This window comes from Coenobita brevimanus, chromosome 38, assembly GCF_032717465.1.
Source record: "Coenobita brevimanus isolate Jiangsu-jjx chromosome 38, ASM3271746v2, whole genome shotgun sequence".
Lineage (NCBI taxonomy): Eukaryota > Metazoa > Arthropoda > Malacostraca > Decapoda > Coenobitidae > Coenobita > Coenobita brevimanus.
The window spans coordinates 2,171,722-2,192,042 of NC_136991.1; the positions used below are offsets into that span (position 1 = coordinate 2,171,722).

At 39.6% G+C, this 20,321-nt stretch overlaps 1 protein-coding gene across 1 annotated transcript; it reads right to left on the reverse strand.

Annotated features, from left to right (window-relative positions):
* Window positions 1-2,814: 2,814 nt before the first annotated feature.
* Window positions 2,815-12,038, reverse strand: LOC145396442 (5-hydroxymethyl-dUMP N-hydrolase-like). The gene is made up of 5 exons (XM_080269818.1): window positions 11,958-12,038; window positions 8,247-8,412; window positions 6,504-6,566; window positions 4,897-5,007; window positions 2,815-2,984 (listed from the first exon to the last, which is right to left on the reverse strand). Exons 2-5 carry the CDS (start codon window positions 8,404-8,406, stop codon window positions 2,824-2,826), a joined length of 495 nt encoding a protein of 164 aa, XP_080125944.1. The 5' UTR covers window positions 8,407-8,412; window positions 11,958-12,038; the 3' UTR covers window positions 2,815-2,823.
* Window positions 12,039-20,321: the final 8,283 nt, after the last annotated feature.

Sequence of the window (20,321 nt, forward strand, 5' to 3'; positions counted from 1 at the left end):
TAGCAATAAATTCCAACAGCCTACATATCTGTCTTGATATTTTCTTGTTGGGCAGTTCACCATCAGTACCAATTTTATAGTTTCTTCTGTGCTGAAACCTCCTTTATTTCCTTCCTTGCTTTAACATGGTTCCACACTGCAAGGTCAAGAAGTGCTTCTCAGAGTGGCATCTGAAATACAGTTGGTTATTGTTATAAGTCTTCTACTTTGACAGTGACAGTCTTTTTGCTATTAAAGGATCAGCTGTTACTACTGATTTTAATCCAGAATGAATTACAGAAAAATCACCTATAAATATTTCATTGCTACCTACAAAGATGATAAACCAGTTCCCCAAACCAATAACTGCAATTAAATGGAAAAAGCAGTACATTTATCTGTTACTGAATGTACAACCACACAACCTGGAATTCAACATCTGACTTACAGGTAAAAAAAAAAAAAAAAGGGAGAGAGAGAGAGAGAGGGGGGGGGGGTTAGCTGATACTGTTTGCCATTTTGCTCCAAAACTCGAGGAAAAACGGACTGAAACTTACAGTCACCTGTGCATTTACATAAGACTTTATACACAGTTTCTACATTTATTAGGGATGGGGAAATCCAATGCACATACCATTTATCTCAAAATTAAATTGTCTTCCTTCCTCTTTGACAATCCCAGGTACAGTTGAGGTTTTTGATGGACCAGAAACTTAACTCCAACACAAAGTATGCTTTATTTATGATTTATAGTTACTACTGCTCAGCAACTTTATACTAAGGGAATCTCTTGTTGTAAAATACTCACATCACTACTAGCCACAATGCGATCCTCTACTAACCTGACAAAATCAACTGGAAGCAATGAGAATAAACTAATAAACATCAGTGTCTTGAAGCAATTAACCAAACACAAAAGCCTGGAGAAAGTAAGGTCAGGCCCTGTGTGAGGCCAATAAAAGTTAAGAAAGTCACCTTAACAAGTATTTTCTGATAAAGAATAACACATTTACTAACTAAAGGACTATCCACCTATCATCCAAGCCTACACTGCCCCACGAGGAGCGTAGGAGCCCGGGGCTAGGCAAGTTGGTCCTGACATTTAAGATGACAGTGACCAGCCTCACTCATCCCTGAGTGGCATTACATGAGCAATAAACCCCAATCACTCCTTGCATATAAACCTTAACCGGCTCAATCCGATTGGAGCGCACTAATTATCCACTAAACCACCAGGCGCCAAAATTTGGTTATATAGTTACCACCCAGCATAATAAATGGTTTCCTGGTGTACTGGATGGTTTCTTGGTGTACTAAAGGACTAAATGAATAAAAATAAGACTAGGAAACATGTGAGTGAACAGCCGACACAGTAACGCCATCCCAACTCACCAATAAGACTATCAAGGGATCACCTCACACATACAGTCCTGCCTGCAACTCAGATGGACTTGCTAGGACCTCTGATGATGCCGGCCCTGCATGATACCATGAATGGTGTTCTCATTCAACATTCTAGCAAAATGAAACTACAAAAACACTTTCTCCATTCTGATGATGGTCCGAAATTTCCACTTTCTCAGCAATGCTAAATGTTTTCCTCTTCTTTTTTTCGCTTGAAGATGAAGTACTTGGATGCTCAGACATAAGTTGGTTGGACGGATTGCGATGAGTGGGAGAGAGAAGGAGTGAACAGTGTGCTAACCAAAGGAGTGTTGGGACACAGCTACTTTACATGTGTTGAAGTGTCACGTGGCATGTGGGACTGGGTTAGTCATGAAACAGGAAAATCTCTAGTTAGCAAATAATGCATTTGCTGTGGTGGTAAATTTGAAAACACTATTTCCAACACAATTCTGCAGGTGTATTAGAAAATATTAATATTATCTTGTTCTTTGTGACATAATTAAATTGTTATAAAAAATTGCATTATATGCCAACCTTACCATACTTGCAATACCACTGCAGAGTGGTGGGGTTACCATTCCAACATCAATACAATGAAGAATGATTTCAACCACATGCTAATGCCTTCTTTTATTTATCCTCATCCTCAGCGTAAAACCCATATTCTCACCTAAATATGGGGTGAGGTAGAAACAAGGAAAGGGAAAGTATGAAAGTGGGACAGCTATCATCAGTGTCCTCAATGACTGCAAGGAATGTGATGATCCTTTCACACTTGGTAGTGTCCCCTTCACAGGACTGTTCTCTAATGCATACAGGGAAATCAATGGTGAACCTTTGTGCTGTGTACTGATACAGTGCATTAGCCCCACTGTCCATACAGAGCAAAGGTGCTCTAACCAGACATGGCCCACTAGGGTCTAATTCTGAGGAATGGTTGGGGTTTCTTGCTTACATAATGCCACTTGGGGCAAGCAACTCATCACTCTCACCTCCAACATCTGAAATGATTAGCCCAATCGCAGGCCCCTCATTCCTGGTGTGGCAATACTTGTGTTTGTAAGACTGTTTTCTCCCTTACCCTCCATCTCTGTCTTTAATATACAGTGTACTTGCTTGTCCACTCCCTCATTATCAGCATTATACACAATCTGTTTTTACTAGTGTGTTCTACTTTGGTTCTTTTGGGCCTAAAATCAGTTTACTTGTATGTAACTACCAGACATAACAACAGTTTAATCTCAGCAGCCTGAATGGAATAATTGTATTCAAAATACAGCTAACACCACACAGTTTTATTAAACTTAGGTGGCAACCACTGGGCCAAAAGAGTTGGAAATAATCTTACATCAACATCTGACTGTACAGTAGTAAGTTGAACTGAAGCAATAAGTAGTACAGTAAAACCAGACAGTCACTAGCCTTTGCCATGACTGGTTACATGGGTTCATAGGAGTGCCAGTCCAGGCTTTCCCTCCTCTCTCGACCCACCACTTTGGTAAAGAACTCCTCCAGTATCTCAGGCAGCTGTGGTTCCTCGTAGTCACGCATCATGAAGCTCCCCTCGCACACTGCCCCTCGTATCATGGCGGACAGCACTGGGGATGGTAGGTGGATAAGACTGTGCTATACAGTAAATTTTGTTAGAAGCCATTTTCAAAATTATTTTGCTCTCAGAGGTTAGTTAGGTTGAGTCAAAGCTGGGCTGTTTAAGGAACAGCAGAAGCAAGGTAGATCAAAACTTTTCAACTTGCACAGGCCTCTCAGCTGAACTATCAAAGTCTAATGACAAGCTCCTTCCCTATTTTCCTTAATGCTAATTAAGCCTCTATCAGAATCAATCTGAATAAAGCAAATACACACATTCATCCATCCATCCATCCATCATCCAATCCTACATTGCCCCATGAGGAGCATAGGAGCCCGAGGCTAGGCAGTTGGTCCCGACATTTAAGATGAGAGTGACCAGCCTCACTCATCCCTGAGTGGCATTACATGAGCAACCAACCCCAACCAGCCCCTGGATATAAACCTTCACCGGCTCAATCCAATTGGAGCGCAATAATTACCCACTAAACCACCAGGCACCAAAATTTGGTCATATGGTTCCCACCCAGCGTAGTAAATGGTTTCCTGGTGCACAGGACACCATTTGGCTTGTCACTCAGTGTTGAGTCACCCACAGGCTGAAGGAAGTGGAAAGAATGGAGGAAAGAAAGACAGAAGAGGGAGTGTAAAGTCACCCGTAGGCAGAAGGACAAGGAAAGAATGAAGGAAAGACAGAAGAGAATGGAAGGAAAGAAGGATGGAGAGGAAAGGGCAGACACCCGAGAGCAGCACTACATCGAGTGAGTGGATGGTGAGCGCCCCCACCTACCACAATACTTACTACTGTATTACAAAACCTAATATCCTACATGTACTTACACAGGCCCACCAGTGAATTCTGTCTGCAGATATTAGCTACTTATTTTACCAAAATATCTGAAGAGGAAGCCTATAGAGGACTACAACAATTAATGTACAATACATAATGGTGCTGGAGAAGGATACCATCATGTGCTGACACAATATACCATAACCATTTATGCAAACTTCCTTCCTCCCTATCCCCCAAAGAAGATGGGCTGCAAATGGGTAACCTTAGTCTGCAGTTCACCCAGTTCATATTCAGATAAGTCTGAGGCCACAACAACAATACTGAAACAGTACGTATTGTGTGACAAAGCAATGTACACTGATTAAGAGCCCTCTCAGAATGTACTACACTACTGTATGAGGTGATGGTAACTGCACATATACAGATCCTGGCAAAGGTCATACACTGAAGCTCCATTACCCATTTTCTGGGCAAAGGTATCCGTCATCTAAATAAATCATGATCGCAGTGGTGGCCAGAATATCACACCCATCTGCCCCACCAAGAGTTAATACCCAGTACAGTACTTGGCCATCCATTATACTCCTCATCCATATCCTCATTTCCTTCTAGAGATAGGGGGTTATTAAAAAAAAAAAAAAAAAAAAAAAAAAAAATCTATACAAAACCTATCTCACACAATCCCTTATTGCCCCATGATGAGCACAAAGGCCTGGGAAGAGGCTACTCATTTTAGACATTTTGGATGCTGAGTGAACAGCCACTCTCTTCAGTGGTATTATGTGAAAAATTTACTCCAACCATTCCCTGGATGTAGCCTACACTTTTCAGGTCATATCCAGTTGGAGTGCCATAACCCATTACAGTACACTATTGTACTAAGGTTGCCATCATTTTGTTGTAACCCAAGCTTCATCTTAACATAAACTTGATGGACTGACTGAAGATGCCCTTACCAAGCAGTTCAACATCCTCCTCTCAGTGGAAAGGGAGGAAACTGAGGGACATTTGTACAGCCAGACAACATATCCATCCTACTATGCAATTGCCACCACAAGAAGGCACCTCTCTCCAGCACCTACTGTACCTATAAAACCTAAGAATATTATACACTTAACAAGGGTGTATACATTTGTTTGGCTGAGGTCGATAGAGACAGAGGATCTTCTTGCCCATGGCTGATGCTTGCCCCACCTCGTACCCAACACCCAGGGATGGCTGGGTCACCTCTGCCACCACAGCTGGAAATGATGTTGATAACAGTACTTAATTTAATTATCCATCTACAATGTTCACATCAGCCTTGTGCCACAACATTATCATTAATTGAGTAAACAGTGAGTTTTCATCAGTGCACAGCATTTCACCCATGCATAAGAAAATCACATATTGTCCTGTAGTAATGGCCAGAACAAATACAAGAATCAGACAACTTTACGCTGCTGCAGTTAACTTAGATTCTACCAATCTCCTTCAGGAGATGGCATGTGATGTGATGGAGTGGAACCAGAAAATGAAAATATCATACTGATGTGGTATGAACATGTAACCAGAATAGAAAGACAGAGACAAAACATATGTTTGTGAGAAAATAAGACAGCTACCATATCATTCAAAAGGGTAAAAATCTCCAACTACAATAAGTCTTCTGTAAAAGTCACTTTTTTTTTTCTTTTTTTTTTAATTTTTTTTTTACCAAGCTGACTGAATTTCAGAAAATTGTCCTATTAATGTTCAACTGTTACCTATGAAGCTGATCTGCAAGTTTCACCCACTTTATAAAAACAGTTGCGTATTTTTGAAATATATCCCTAACACACAATGGTGAATGTCTGTATACAGTAATGAATTCAGCAATTTATAGGTGAGAGAAGGAAAATCAGGAGTGACTGAGAGTGGGAAAGATGTGTTAAGACAAAGCTGCTTTGAGACCCTTCTGTCACGACCATTTGACCAAAGGAGAGTAACTTGAAAGGAGCAGATTTGGTAGACTGATCTTACAAAGACGGTACAAAAACAATATCAGTAATTCTTCTGTAAAAGAAACCGTATATCGTATGTGCAGAATACAGTAGTTTCTATTCACCAATGAGATTTACATACTGTATACTCATACATATGTTGCAATGTAATCAATGAATACTGTATGCTTCTAAACAGTCTATTTAACTAACCTTAACTTCCTCTAAACAGCTGCTCTGCATAAACAATTTCAAGCAACCTTATTCAGAGTCTATCTATCTATCTATTGCCAGATGCACAATCCCGTAAGGGGCGGCCACTTGACCCTGAGCTACCCATTCTATGGGGAGGGGCACCAACCCTCCACCAACCCACTTGTTAACATGTAGGGAGCACGTATGGGTTGGTTATATGGTTACCACCCAGCATTGTAAATGGTTTCTTGGCATACAGGAAACCATTTGGCTTGTCACTCAATGTAAAGACACCTGTGAAGGAAAGAAAAGCAATAAGAAGTGACAGGAAAGATGGGAGAAATAGGAAGAGAGGAGGACAGACACAGAAAAAGAATGATAAAGGCTAAGGAAGAAGTAGGTAGCACTACATCAAGTGAGTGGATGATGGTCGCCACCACCTACTAGATTTATTCAGAGTCGATGAATAATAATAATAATGCTATGATAAGCTTTCCACATCATGAAGGCACGATACAGGAACCCAAGCTAACAAACAAAACTTGGATTTTTCTTTACTTCCGCTGCTTCAGACAACTTACCATGGCATTCCTTCAGCAGCCTCACATCACGGTCATGGATATCCTTGTCTGTCTTGGCATCACCTGCAAGTGGCAAGAAATATTTTAAAAGAGGCAAAATGCTTTTTCTCACCACAGACTACATAGAATAATTTAAAGCCGATGTTGCAAATAGTTAAGCTGTGAGATGGAGCTAAAATTTCAGGGGCCTGAATGATGTGTAATGTATGAGGAAATTGTGGGCCATTTCACTGGTCATGTACAGTAAATCACCAGGTTTCGCGCCTAATAGGGACCGTGAAAAGTACCATGCAAGTTGATTTCGCCAAAGTTGGGGCACTGACCTTATGGGAAATAATATAGGGACTGGGCTCGTATGAAAATTCACCCTCCTAGTGTATTTCCTACTTTAAATACATCCTAAAGTTACCTGAAATGTTGCTATTAACACATTAAATCATAAAGTAACTAACAATAAAATATGGGAACATCATAAATACAGTACAGTACACTTAACACGGTATGTATTGGTAATATTACAGTACTTGCACGTGTAAAAACACATTCCCTCCATTCAAACATAACACTCACTAGAAAGACCAGGGTGAAGGGTTTAATGCACTCAATGCTAGGGGGGTATCCAAAGCTTTGAGTAGGGCTAGTGGTCCCCACCACTGCCTCCAACACCGTCTCCATCATCACGACTCCATTCTTGTTGCACCCTTTGATGCAGCACATTTATTCTGTTATGCCTCTCCCTTGAAGCTTGACTCTCATTTTAACTAATCATACTTGCATTTTTCACCCCCTTGTGGTAGTCATGCTTAGCCTTCCCTTTTCCGCCTGCTGTTCCAGGTTCATGCCTTCTTACAGCATTTCTACTATCACTCGGTCCACCTCCAGCTCCACTTGAAGCACAAGATGACACACTGTATTTCTGTAAATTACTAATCAAGGATGTGAGAGCGTAACAGTCAACTTGCAGACACACTGAACACGTGTGGGAAGAACTGAAACTGAGTGTTGGTGCTGGCGTCGCAGTGGCAAGAATTTGAAACTTGTGATGCCAGAGGGTGCAAAAATGCATTTTTTTTTGTCGCAAGCATTCAATCACAGGAATATTTGATGGCTGCCACAAAAGTGCGTTTCACCAATCTGGATGCTGCAAAACCTGGTACCCTACTGAACTGACAAAACTCATCTGGGTCACTCATGCCTCAGTCATGTAGTAGCCACTGCCACACACAGCTTTACTTATGCTGAGCTCTGGAGAGTTGCATAGAAATCCCATGCAACTCTCCAGTAATAGAAATTCCATGCAATTACAAAAGTATTACTGTATATAGTTCTTAAATTTAAATGGGAAAAATTGTAATGACACAACAGCCTAAATAAATAAATAAATAAATAAAATAAACACATAATATCTGCTATGATACTCTAAACACTGGCCTTTCAATATGCACTCCACTGTCCTGTACCCACCAGGCACAACTTTATGTTTATGCAAATGTGGATGATGTCAGCGTCAGCCTGCCTCCTTTATGTTACATACAATACATAGCCAGTCACCTGCTTTTGGCTTTACTCTTTTCCATGCACACATCCCACTCTCACACTTGATAAATAACAAAATATTCTTAAAGCCTATAGCTCATTCTGTGGAAAATAATAAAATTGCGTCAAACTTGTATCCCAAGTTTTTTTTTTTTTTAGGGTTTAACTCACTGGACTACACCACCAGTTACTGAGTCAGCTTCTCACCTTCCGCTTCTCCCAGTGCAGTGGTAGTCTTGCTGGCAACAAATGGTGTGAGGACAGTCCCATACTTTCCCAGCATCTCCACAATCCTCCCATACAGATCAACATCTGCTCGGCCGGCACGAATGCTCCCACAGAAGTAAATCTTCCACTGAGGTGCCATGGTTATCTGTGGGGTACGGTACAGTGAATTAGAAGAAATACAGTATTGTTATTAGTTATCTTTGCAATTTACAGTGAATTAAAGGATATGTTGCTAAACTATGTTATCTTTGAAATTTAGAGAATTAAAGGAAATGTTGCTATTACTGTATAAGGTATCGGCAGTTATCTTTGCAATTTACAGTGAATTAAAGGAAATGTTGCTATTTGTTATCTTTGCAATTTACACTAAACAGTACCGTACACACTACAATACACTTAACTCATGCACCTCACTATCACAGCGCAGACACACAGACAATCCTTCTACACATCAACAAATGATCTCTGTTAGTGCCTTGGCTGGTGGCCAGTTTCCTACTACCCTAAATCTAACTTTCAAAACCAATCTTTGGCACCAGCTAATGTATACTGCCTGCCTGTATATGCCCATGCCATCTCAGTACATACAGTATACCTTCTTGTCAATTTAGTAGTTTCACAGCTCACTCCTATCACCTTTTCTTACATTCCAAAACACAGTACTCTGCCTGCAGCAATTAGAGGAGAACTGCCAGGACACAACAAGAACAAAATATACATATTACAATTACAGTATTATGCTGAAAGGTTGAAGGGGTTTAGGGTAAACCTGGTTTTGGCCACAGATACAAAACAACCTCCTCCCACCACTCACTGCACAAGTCTGATTAATTCCCTCACACTACTCTACCTATATACCTCGCATATCTGGGGATAATTACTTTCAGGTTTCTATCACATTCTTTTTTTTTTTAAGGCATGACAAATCTATACCAGTACCTGGACATTAGCTAAGGGATTAGGTAGCTGTCTTAGCTGATAAGCCTAGTGATAACCTTATCAATTTCGCTGTCACAAACCACCCTTACATATCAGTAAAAACTGAACACAATACTGTATTCATCCCTTCACTACTATGAATATGTGATAGGAAGGGGTGCCCACCACCCACTCATTTGATATACCGGTACAACAGTACTGCTTTAAGACGGTCTGAATGATGAACCAAACTGTTTCCTATGCCATAACCCTGGAAAACATTTACCACACTGGGTGGTAACCATATACTGGTACTCTAACCAAGACACCTGGTGGTATAGTGAGCTGAGGCACTCCAACCAGATGGGGCCCATAAGAGTAAGCTTCTGAGGGTTGGTTGGGTATACTTCTGAGGGTTGGTTGTCATCCCCAAACAATTTCAATCAATATTTCTAAACTTAACAGAACTGTCTGGTGGTTGTAAAAAGAAAAAAGTTAAATCCTCTGGTAGGGGTTACTGTACAGCAAAATAACTACTGTAGCCTACTGTACTACACCTTTTACTCTTTGATCAATGTCACATCTACCAATCAGCACTGCACTACATTGCATTACAGTATTATAGGATGTAAAGTTTGTCAAAGATCAGTGAAGGGTAATATTTCAACAGATTCTATCAAAACCCCTAAACTTGGCTTACATTTTCCTCTTTACTGTGCTGCAAAGCACTTTATACCTGACATTAGTATGAGCTGGCTGTGACAGCCTCAGACTTGGTGCTAAAATATTACTGGGTGTGAATGCATAGTTTTCCATATTTACCAAACCTCAGCTGGAATGTGTACTGTACAGCTGCTCACCCTTGGCAGGTATGTGCAATTTGGCTGCTACAGTACCAACATATATCCCACCAATAAATACACCCAATATGATAATTTAACTTTTGTTACAGTGAGCTTTGCAATTCCATATTGTGTGCTGTACTACAAAACGGTAGCATATCAGTGTATGTATTTATGGTGATTAACTGATTAATAAGGGGAAGTTTGTAATCCCCCAAATTGGTAAACATTTCAACAGCCTTTCACAAACTAAGGCTAATAATGCAGATGTCATATACTACCTTGCCACAGCAGCTCATCTATTCAAATTTATTCATCATACAATACTGTTTTTTCTTAACATAAACAAAGACATACACTAAACCAGTACAATACAATGAAATGAATATTCTACCAATAATCAAACCAACCTATATAGCTAACTCAGTGAATCATGTCTGATACGGCAGGACACTGAAATACTGTTTAGGTTGTTATCTATAACTGACAAACACCCACAATCCAACAAGTGCCTGCTCCTACGCTGGCATGATTAGCGGGGGTATACTGTGCTGAACCGTATTGTATACAGTATTAATGTCCTGTTTAAATCAGTCAGTTTTAGTTTATGCTTGCTGCTAACTGATCATTTATTCAACATCAAGGGAACTGTTGAACTGAAGGTGTTTGATACAGTACCGGTATACCCAAAATTATCCTCCACTTAACTACACATCTTTCTTCATGTGATAAAACCATCTGGAGCTAACAGGAATAAAATATCAAAATACCGGTACATACCTGGACTGGAGAGGCTAAGCCAACTATAACATAACCCTGGCTTTTGAGCTTTGTCCTCTTCACCCTGACAACATCCCTTTCTTTTTTAAAGTGTGGAGACACCTCTCCAGGACTGGCTCTGTCCATCTGTCTATAACTAATGATTTTTGGATGCGATGTGCTTGTTTCATAAACTTTACCAGGTACTGGTAATGCAATTATTGGTAGTTTCTGCTCTACAGATAGGTCAGCTCTAGCAAATGCATTTTTTAGCACCTAGTAAATAAGTACCACAGTAGGGAAGGAGATCTTAGCTCCAATTGTTATCATACTTGTTAAAATTGTGTTCTGTCAGGTTCAGTACAATTATGTTGGGTTTGGTTTAACCAATTTAACAGTCGGGAACTCAATAATAAGGGGATGCAGGAGCAATTGAATCAGGGTTCCTTTCATCCAATCCTTGTTTATTATATGTGTTAAAGAAAAGAATATTTACAAAGGATATTTAAAGATGAGAAAGTACTCATTTAAAGTAACAAGCATGCTGATTTTAGCATCCAATAGTTGGGGCGTAATCCCAAAAATTTACCCCAAAACTAATTTAACAGGCTTATCCAAACTAATGTATTTTAATTTAATCTAATTAACTTGGCCAAGGCAAATTTACCAGTTTCCACCGTAAGTCCTGTCTAACTTGATCTCCCAAATGCTCATTATAATATAGTCTGGATGCAGTAAGAATGAAGACTGGCAGGCTCTGCTCTCCTCAGCACTAACAAGCCATAAGAACAATAAATCAGTCTAGTGATAGCAAGGATGAAAGAAAACCACCTTCATGATGGGGCTACACGATTACCGTAGGTAACAGCATCCTCCCCCAGCTGCAAAAGGGATCAATCCCCGAGCTAGACCTCGTCAGATCATATAGCCCTGCTAGGGTTACAGGAGAGCGCTACCCCTCCGGTATTATTTTACAAGTGGACAATATGCAGTTTTGGAATTTACCGGGCGGGGCGCGAACTCGCAACCTCAAGACTACGAGCCCGACACCTTACCACCGAGCTACCGCGTTCCCCCACAAGCTGCGAAGTAACGTAAAATACATAACCAATTAAACTGCTAAACAACGATTCTTACTTTATTTTCTACATGGCATTACCTTCCTTTTCACCTTATGGGTTAGTTATTGGATCCAAACACGAAAGACAGTGTTCCTGAATCGGGATATGAAGGTCCTGAGGAGAAGCGGGAAACTAAATACCAAACAAACACCAACAACACAATGAGGAACTGACACTGCACTATTTGTCACAAAGTCCATATCGTCCCCATATCCTCCAGATCATGTATAATGAATCGATTCAATAAATCTTTCACAATATCATATAACCAGTCTGAATCATTAATGTTCCATGAATATTTAAGAGGCTACAATTTATACTGACGTCCATATAGATGGTAAAGGCGAGATGCTTTTCAACCGAACACACTAATAAACAAAAAGACCGCCAGTCCATCACACTTTTCCCCTCATTATCCCTTAAGCCATGATTATGTAATTTATTCCTTTTTTTTTTTTACCAGTGTACTTTTCCAAAAATATATCTTGTAGTGCTCTTCTATAAGTATTATAAAATGTACCGTATACTTCGAAAGGGGTCAATCAGGATTTTTCCCGATAAATCTTTGAAATTTTTGAAATCGAATAAAGCTGACACTATTGATCACATTAACTTTAAGTTAGTAAGCTATTTTGGGGGGGCTAACACCAAAATGGGTCCGTAGGTTACGGAGCACAACAAAATATGGAATAAATGAGACTGCTCGCAACCACTTCAATCCGATGACTGCAGTACTTTGCATTTTATTTTTGCCACCGAAATATTTTATTCACCTTGGGAGAAACATCTAACTTAGGGGATCGACAGAGCTCCGTAACACTCTCAGAACCAGACAACTCTTATTCCGCCCAACGTCAGTTCACTGTAATAAGTAAAGGGAGCCTGAAAGTTAACTTCTACAACTTGGAGCTCTCCCAGAATAGGTAAATAAATAAATAAACAAGCATCAACAACTACAAAGGTACCTCACTTGATTAAGAGTGTTAAGAACACTTGAACGTGTCCCTCTGAGCTCGTTAGATATAGTTTAGGCTTCCTGCCTTATAAAATTATATCGACAGGAAAAGACAGGACCAAGGACCACTAATGTTTGAGACACCAGAGAAAGCTAGAGCCTGTGTGTGTGTGTTCTTACCTAATTCTTACCTAATTGTATCTTTACAGGAATGAGTCAAGCTCGTACTGTCCCGTGTCTTAAACCATATTTATCGTACATATCCTTAAATTTGTGAATTGTTTTGGCACACACTATTTCATTCGGTAGTGCATTCCATTGATCAGTTGCTCGGTTTGGGAAACTGAATTTCCTTACGTCTTTATCACCTCTCTTCTTATGCAATTTTTTGCAGTGTCCTCTTGCTGATGCTTCCCCATATGTTAAGTAATCATTTATGTCTATTTTCTCCTTTCCTGATATGCATTTATATAGCATTATCATGTCACCTCTTTTCCTTCTCTCCTGTAGTGTTGGTAGATTCAGTTTATTTAGTCTTTCTTCGTAGCTTAGGTCCCTTAAGCTTGGTATCCATCTTGTAGCGGCCCTTTGAACTTTTTCAATCTTGTCTATGTGCTTTTTGAGATGAGGACTCCAGACTACTGATGCATATTCCAGGGTTGGTCTAATGAATGATGTTATTATCCTTCTTAGCATGTCTTCATTTATGTATGTGAATGGTATTCTCATATTTGCAAGCAGTGTACTGTATACATGTTCCGTACCTTCTCGCTGATGTGGTCAGCCGGAGATAGTCTGTTATTGATAATCACACCTAGGTCTTTCTCTCTTTCTGATGTGTATAGGGTTTTATTTCCTAACTTATAATCCCAATCAGGTCTTTTTCCACTTTTACCAAACTTGATTACATGACACTTGTCCACATTGAATTCCATTTGCCATGTACTACTCCATTCATGAAGTTTATTTAATTCTTCTTGTAGCTCTTTACAAGAGTCTGTGTTAGTAATTCTCCTTTGTATTTTTGCATCATCTGCAAACATATTCAGATAGCTCTCATTTCCAGTGTTACTGTTTATATCATTTATATACACTAAAAACATGATTGGTGCCAGCACTGAACCCTGTGGTACTCCACTAGTCACTTCTTTCCATGACGAGTAGTTTCCTCCTAGTACTGTCCTCATTTCTCTTTTTATGAGAAAGTCTTGCATCCAACAAAACAGTTTGCCTCGAATTCCTCCTTGATGGTACAGTTTTCATAAAAGTCTTTGGTGTGGTACTGTGTCAAAAGCTTTCTTGCAATCTAAATAGATACTGTCCACCCATCCTTCCCTTTCCTGTATTGTGTTTGTTACTCTGTCATAGTAGCTCGACAGATTAGTAACACATGATTTTCCCTTTCTGAAACCAAACTGTCTTTCTGTTATCATACTGTGTTCTTCTAGATGATTTACCCAAGCTTTTCTTATAAGTTTTTCTAATACCTTGCTTACAACACTGGTCAGTGATACTGGTCGGTAGTTGAGTGGATTTTGTCTATTTCCTTTCTTGAATAAGGGGACAATATTTGCTTTTTTCCAAATATCAGGTAGTTTACCTTGACTCAAGGATTTCTTGAAAATTAAAAATAATGGTTTACTTAACTCCTTTGCACATTCTCGTAATACCCAACATGAAATTTCATCAGGACCACTTGCTTTTCCTCTGTCTAATCTACTTAACTTCTCCTGTATTACTTTTTCTGCTATTTGTATATCTGGTAGTATGTGTGGACATGCGTGTTCCACATAGTCCCTCTCAAAATTTTTTTTCTTCTGTAAAAACTAATTGGAAATTCTTATTTAGTGCTTCACAAATATCTTTCTCTTGTGTATAAGTGATTCCATCGTCCGTAATGGATTGTATTATATCTTTTACTTTAGTTTTGCTTCTGATATAGCTGTAAAACAGCTTTGGTTGATCACTACTTTTATTTATTATATCCTCCTCAAACTGTTTTTGGGCTTCCCTCCTTATTCTTGTATAGTCGTTTCTTGCCTGTTTGTAATTATTATACGCCCTTTCACTATTGTGTCTGCTGTATCTATTCCACAACAAATCTCTTCTTTCTTTTGATTTTTTACATTTTGTATTGAACCATTTCTGTATTTTCTTATCTGCTTCTTTGTGCTGTGGGATGTACTTCTGGACTCCTATTTCATAAAATTCACAAATTTTTTTATATACAACATTTAAATCTTGTCCTCTAAGCTCATTTTCCCAATCAACTTCTAAGAAATACTTCTTTAGGTCTTGATAATTTCCCTTTTTATAGTTTAGGCTCTTTTTGTAACTATCATTGCTGTTTACTATGTCATATGCTATCCTGAAGTTATAATTTAGTACTGCATGATCGCTTTTGCCGAGTGGAGGGTGATATATTAAACTGTCAGTATCATTTTCTTGCCTTGTAAATATTAGATCTAGCACTGAAGGTACATCAAGTGCGTAATATAGCGGCCGGCATGTACGCACACGCCTTCTTCTCGGCTCATATTATAATATATTCTCGTCTGTTGAGGAAGCTTCCTACCACCATTTTCTAAGCATTTTATTTTGCTTAATATACCTTACTGTATTATTCTGTAACATGAATCCTTCCAATATCCCCATAGTCTGCATAAATAACTCACTGTACCTTTTACTCTTGTGGTAGGTGGTGGCGACCATCATCCACTCACTTGATGTAGTGCTGCCTACTTCCTTAGCTTTTATAATTCTTTTTCTGTGCCTGCCCTCCTCTCTTCCTATTTCTCCTATCTTTCCTGTCACTTCTTATTCCTTTTCTTTCCTTTATAGGTGGCTTTACATTGAGTGACAAGCCAAATGGTTTCCTGTAAGCCAAGAAACCATTTACAACGCTGGGTGGTAACCACATAACCAAACCATACGTGCTCCCTACGTGTCAACAAGTGTGTTGGTGGAGGGTTGGTGCCCCTCCCTGTAAAACAACTAACTTAGTGTCAAATGGCCACCCTTTGCGGGATTGTGGTGTCTGGCAATAGATAGATAGATAGACCTTTTACTGTTGACCTAACGTGCTCATATGTAGCAAGGTTTGTCATATGCACTCCACCAACCCTTTCATCAAACTTGGTTAAAATCGGCAGAAAATTCCTCGTTTTTTGCGTGGCCGGACTTATTCTCACGGGCCTGGAACTATTTTCAAGGCGGCCGTGAGAATAGTTCCGGCCTTGAGATAACGAACAATTTTTATCCGATTTAACCACATTTGGAGGAGGCGCGACCCTTGATCCCGGCGATGTCTTTGAAGAATAGGGTAAAGGTCAAGGTCACTAACCTAAGTCAACTGTAAGCTTCAGTTGTATCCCTGATTGTTGACCTTTTTTTTGCAAGGAAGAAGGAACCCAAGGCCAGAAACACGAAAATTGTTACCTCAAAGAAAAAATAAAAGCAAGATAACAGCGACCCAAACTCAAGATCCATTCAAGATGCCTGGATACACTGCATTTAAAAGACTTCAGCCCTCCCTCCAAATTTGGTTGGAATCGGAGTATTGTTAATTTTTAGCGTGTCCGGAACTATTCTCATGGCCCCTGTGAGAATAGTTCCGGCCTAGAGACACACGGGACAGTTTTTATCCGATTTTCATTGAAGTTGGGGGAGATGTGAGGGAGTCCATGATCATTCCAGTCGTGTTTCAAAGCAATACGTTAAAGATCTTAGAAAATACAAGGCAAGGGTCTTGAATTTGACTCTCTGCTATCTTGTTTTTGTTTTTTCTTGGAAGGAACAGTCTTGCGGGCTCCTGGCCTTTGGTTCCTTCTTTCTTACGTAAAAAAACAATCTCGTCGGATATGGAAGCTCCCAAACACCTTTTTCATACCAATTTATTTTTTCGTGTGTCATTTTAATCATGTTTTTTTCTTACTTATACGATGTTTTATGTTGACTATACAAAGGAATATGATAAATGAGACTTATAGTAAGATATACCCTGCAAAATAAATCGCTAAGGAGGAGGTATTAGGGAACTTCCTCATTCTTCGAGATTATGAGTCAAGGTCTAGTTTGTGATTGCATCTAGCACTTCTTCGTGACTAGCATTTGTCATTAATCTCTTGTTATTTACGTTTCCTCAGTATTACAAGGAGACAAATAACATGCAAATCAGTAGTAACAAGGAAACTAAATCGTTAAAGCAAAGGTGCTAAAGGCAAAGGAAACTAAATCGCTAAGGGAAAAGTGCTAGAGGTGTAATAAGGAAACTAAATCGCTAAGGAAAAAGTGTTAAAAGTGTAATAAGGAAACTAAATCGCTAAAGGCAAGGTGCTAAAGGTGTAATAAGGAAACTAAATCGCTAAGGGAAAAGTGCTAGAGGTGTAATAAGGAAACTAAATCGCTAAAGGAAAAGTGCTCATGGTGTAATAAGGAACCTAAATCGCTAAGGGAAAAGTGCTCAAGTGAAATAAGGAAACTAAATCGCTATGGGAAAAGTACTAAAGGTGAAATAAGGAAACTAAATCGCCAAGGGAAAAGTGGTTGGGGTGTCCGTAACTAAACAGGCCACGAACCATGGTGTGCGCAGTCCGTAGTTTTGTGTGTGTGTGTGTGTGTGTGTGTGTGTGTGTGTGTGTGTGTGTGTGTGTGTGTGTGTGTGTGTGTGTTCTTATTATCGACAGACGATTGTGTTCAATATCAGGAAGAACTCGTGGTGAATGGGTAAAATGTCTCTCTCTCTCTCTCGCCAAGGGAAAAGTGGTTGGGGTGTCCGTAACTAAACAGGCCACGAACCATGGTGTGCGCAGTCCGTAGTTTTGTGTGTGTGTGTGTGTGTGTGTGTGTGTGTGTGTGTGTGTGTGTGTGTGTGTTCTTATTATCGACAGACGATTGTGTTCAATATCAGGAAGAACTCGTGGTGAATGGGTAAAATGTCTCTCTCTCTCTCTCTCTCTCTCTCTCTCTCTCTCTCTCTCCCTCTCTCTCTCTAATTTTCCCTAAGCTTTATCAAGACTTTTATATCACCAATTCTTTCACTTTCTTCTTGTTCTCCCTCTTGTTATTCTTCGTTTTCATTTTTTAAATCTTTTTTAATGTATTATTATTATTATTATTATTATTATTATCATCATCATCAACAACAACATTATCATCATCATTTGTTACATTCCAGTACATTTTGAAAATCTCACTTCTAACGTTGCCATGGTAACCGTCATGCACATTTCTCTGGCCCCTTCAATTCACCACTAGGGCAAAGGCTGCATGATAAGGATGATTCTTGCATGACCTGAGCGTGCCTGTCCTTCTTATCTATAATTCTGGACAGCAATTTGCCTTGATAATGCTGTGAGAACTTTTGATTACACAGTTGTCGGAAAAACCACGGCTTTCCCATTTCCGCACGAAGCATTTTTACAACTGGCGAATTACAGTGACAACCTTATCTTTGCTAGTGCGTTTTTCATATGGTTTCGATTATTCCGGTATGTATTCGTCAGATTTTAGGATTGGTATTCCGTTATCAGGTTATAAGGTGACATTTGTGGTATGTGATGAGTTTGAGACTGGCGATTTTTAAGTTAATAATAATACTAATAGCAGTAGTAGTAGTGGTAGCAATAATAATGATGATGATGATGATGATGATGATAATAATAATAATAATAATAATAATAATAATAATAATAAAATAATTCTTGTTTCTTACGCAGGTGACGTCCACGCACCTGAAATTTATCTTACAATCTGTTAATATACAGTATTTCTTCCCATATTTACTGCGAAAAAGAATGCATATATCACATGTACAGTCGGCAACATATGTACCTGGGACAGCATCAGTGTGAAGCGGAGGTCTAGCACTCGCAACACCTTACAACTTTGACTTATTCACATGTTTATTGGTGACACTGCATAAATGAAAGGTGTCAAATATAAGTTAAAATGACCAAGTAACCGTGATGCATGAATGTTGGAAATTGTAGCTAGACCTCCACTTCACACACACACACACACACACTGTCCTAGGTTTGTGTGTGGCCAACGGTACGTACGTAGATAGATTTACGGCCTTATCATCGTTCACTTTATCTCTAATCATCTTTTCCCTCTATGAAACTGGCGTGAAGTGACTAAGAAGTTATATCTAAGTTGTATGATAGTTATGTCGACTATATCAGTATTAGACGGATATAATGAAGTATACATCCAAAACTGTTACGCATAATAATGAATATACAAAACAAATTAGTAAGACAGATATACTAATAAGTCTTACGTCCCACGAGAGAGAGAGAGAGAGAGAGAGAGAGAGCAGATAGCACAGTCGGGGGTAGAGGACAAATAGATGGACAGGCATTGGAAAAGAATATCGTAATCTGAAACTGAAGGAACGAGAGAGAGAGAGGGAGATGGGGTGATGTCAGAGATAGTGAGAGGCGAAGGGTGGGGGGGTGGCAAATGGCACTCAGAAAGGGGAGGGAGAGGGCAGTAGAAGGCAGGGTGACAGGGAGGTAGGTGGGAGTCAAGGAGGGATGGAGAGCCAGTGAGCAAGGCAATGAGAGAGAGAATTCAAACGCTACGGCTCAGCTCGCCACCCAGACCAGCTCTCACCCCGGCCAGTCAGTCGCCATATTGGAGTGTTTGTTTACAATCGTGTCTGACAGAGTCCCCGCCCATTCTTTCAATGAACTTGCCATAATAATCGTGCCTAGAGCTTTGACAGGTCAGATGGTTAGAAAGTGAAGGATTTAAGTGTTCGTTGGTGCAAGTTATATGGTGGTAGTTGCGTAAAGTGTGGCGTTTGTGCGTAAATAGAAGGGTGCCGTTACTTGAACTCTGAAATAATGTTCCGTAAACATGATGTGATAGTGATGTGATTACCTGGTATTATCTCTAGGGATGTTGTAATGTGTTGTGAGCGATCTTCGGTGTGAATAGTGAACCTGTGGGGTATATGTCCCTTGTGAAATAATAAAATAATGCCCTGTACGAGAAGTGGGTGAAGGTGAAAATACGTGCAGCTACGTGCAGTGATACTTGTGTAATATCTGAAGTAATTATTCCATGAATTATCATTGTCCTTAGTTCATTATGTGTAAAAATAAATAGACAGTTTAGATTTTACAATGACAGAGGAATAATAGTCATTGGAATTGCGTATTGGCATTGCAATGCGATAAAAATTTCCTACTCTAAAACCTATTGTTTTGGAATCAGCCACAGGAAAACTACCGGAAAAGTCCTGTTTACAGAAAGCTTTAAAAACGAAATAGTGCAAATAAACAAAAAACAGTGTCAGTGTGCCCTGGCAGGAATAAGTGATGTCAGGAGAAAAACAGAACGTGCCATAACTTTGACAAAGTTGAACTGTTGTTGGTGGACTGAAATGAAACTGTTACAGAAAGTGCTCATGTTTGATGAACTTAGGCAGGATTACTAAACAGTTTCATAT

Bases quoted from the DNA above. Each gene is read 5' to 3' on its own strand.
- LOC145396442 (XM_080269818.1), bottom strand. From the start codon at position 8,406: ATGGCACCTCAGTGGAAGATTTACTTCTGTGGGAGCATTCGTGCCGGC. The intron at 6,567-8,246 runs GTGAGAAGCTGA...TGCCACTTGCAG, and splicing joins TGCACTGGGAGAAGCGGAAG to GTGATGCCAAGACAGACAAG. The intron at 2,985-4,896 runs GTATACACCCTT...TACCATCCCCAG, and splicing joins TCGACCTCAGCCAAACAAAT to TGCTGTCCGCCATGATACGA.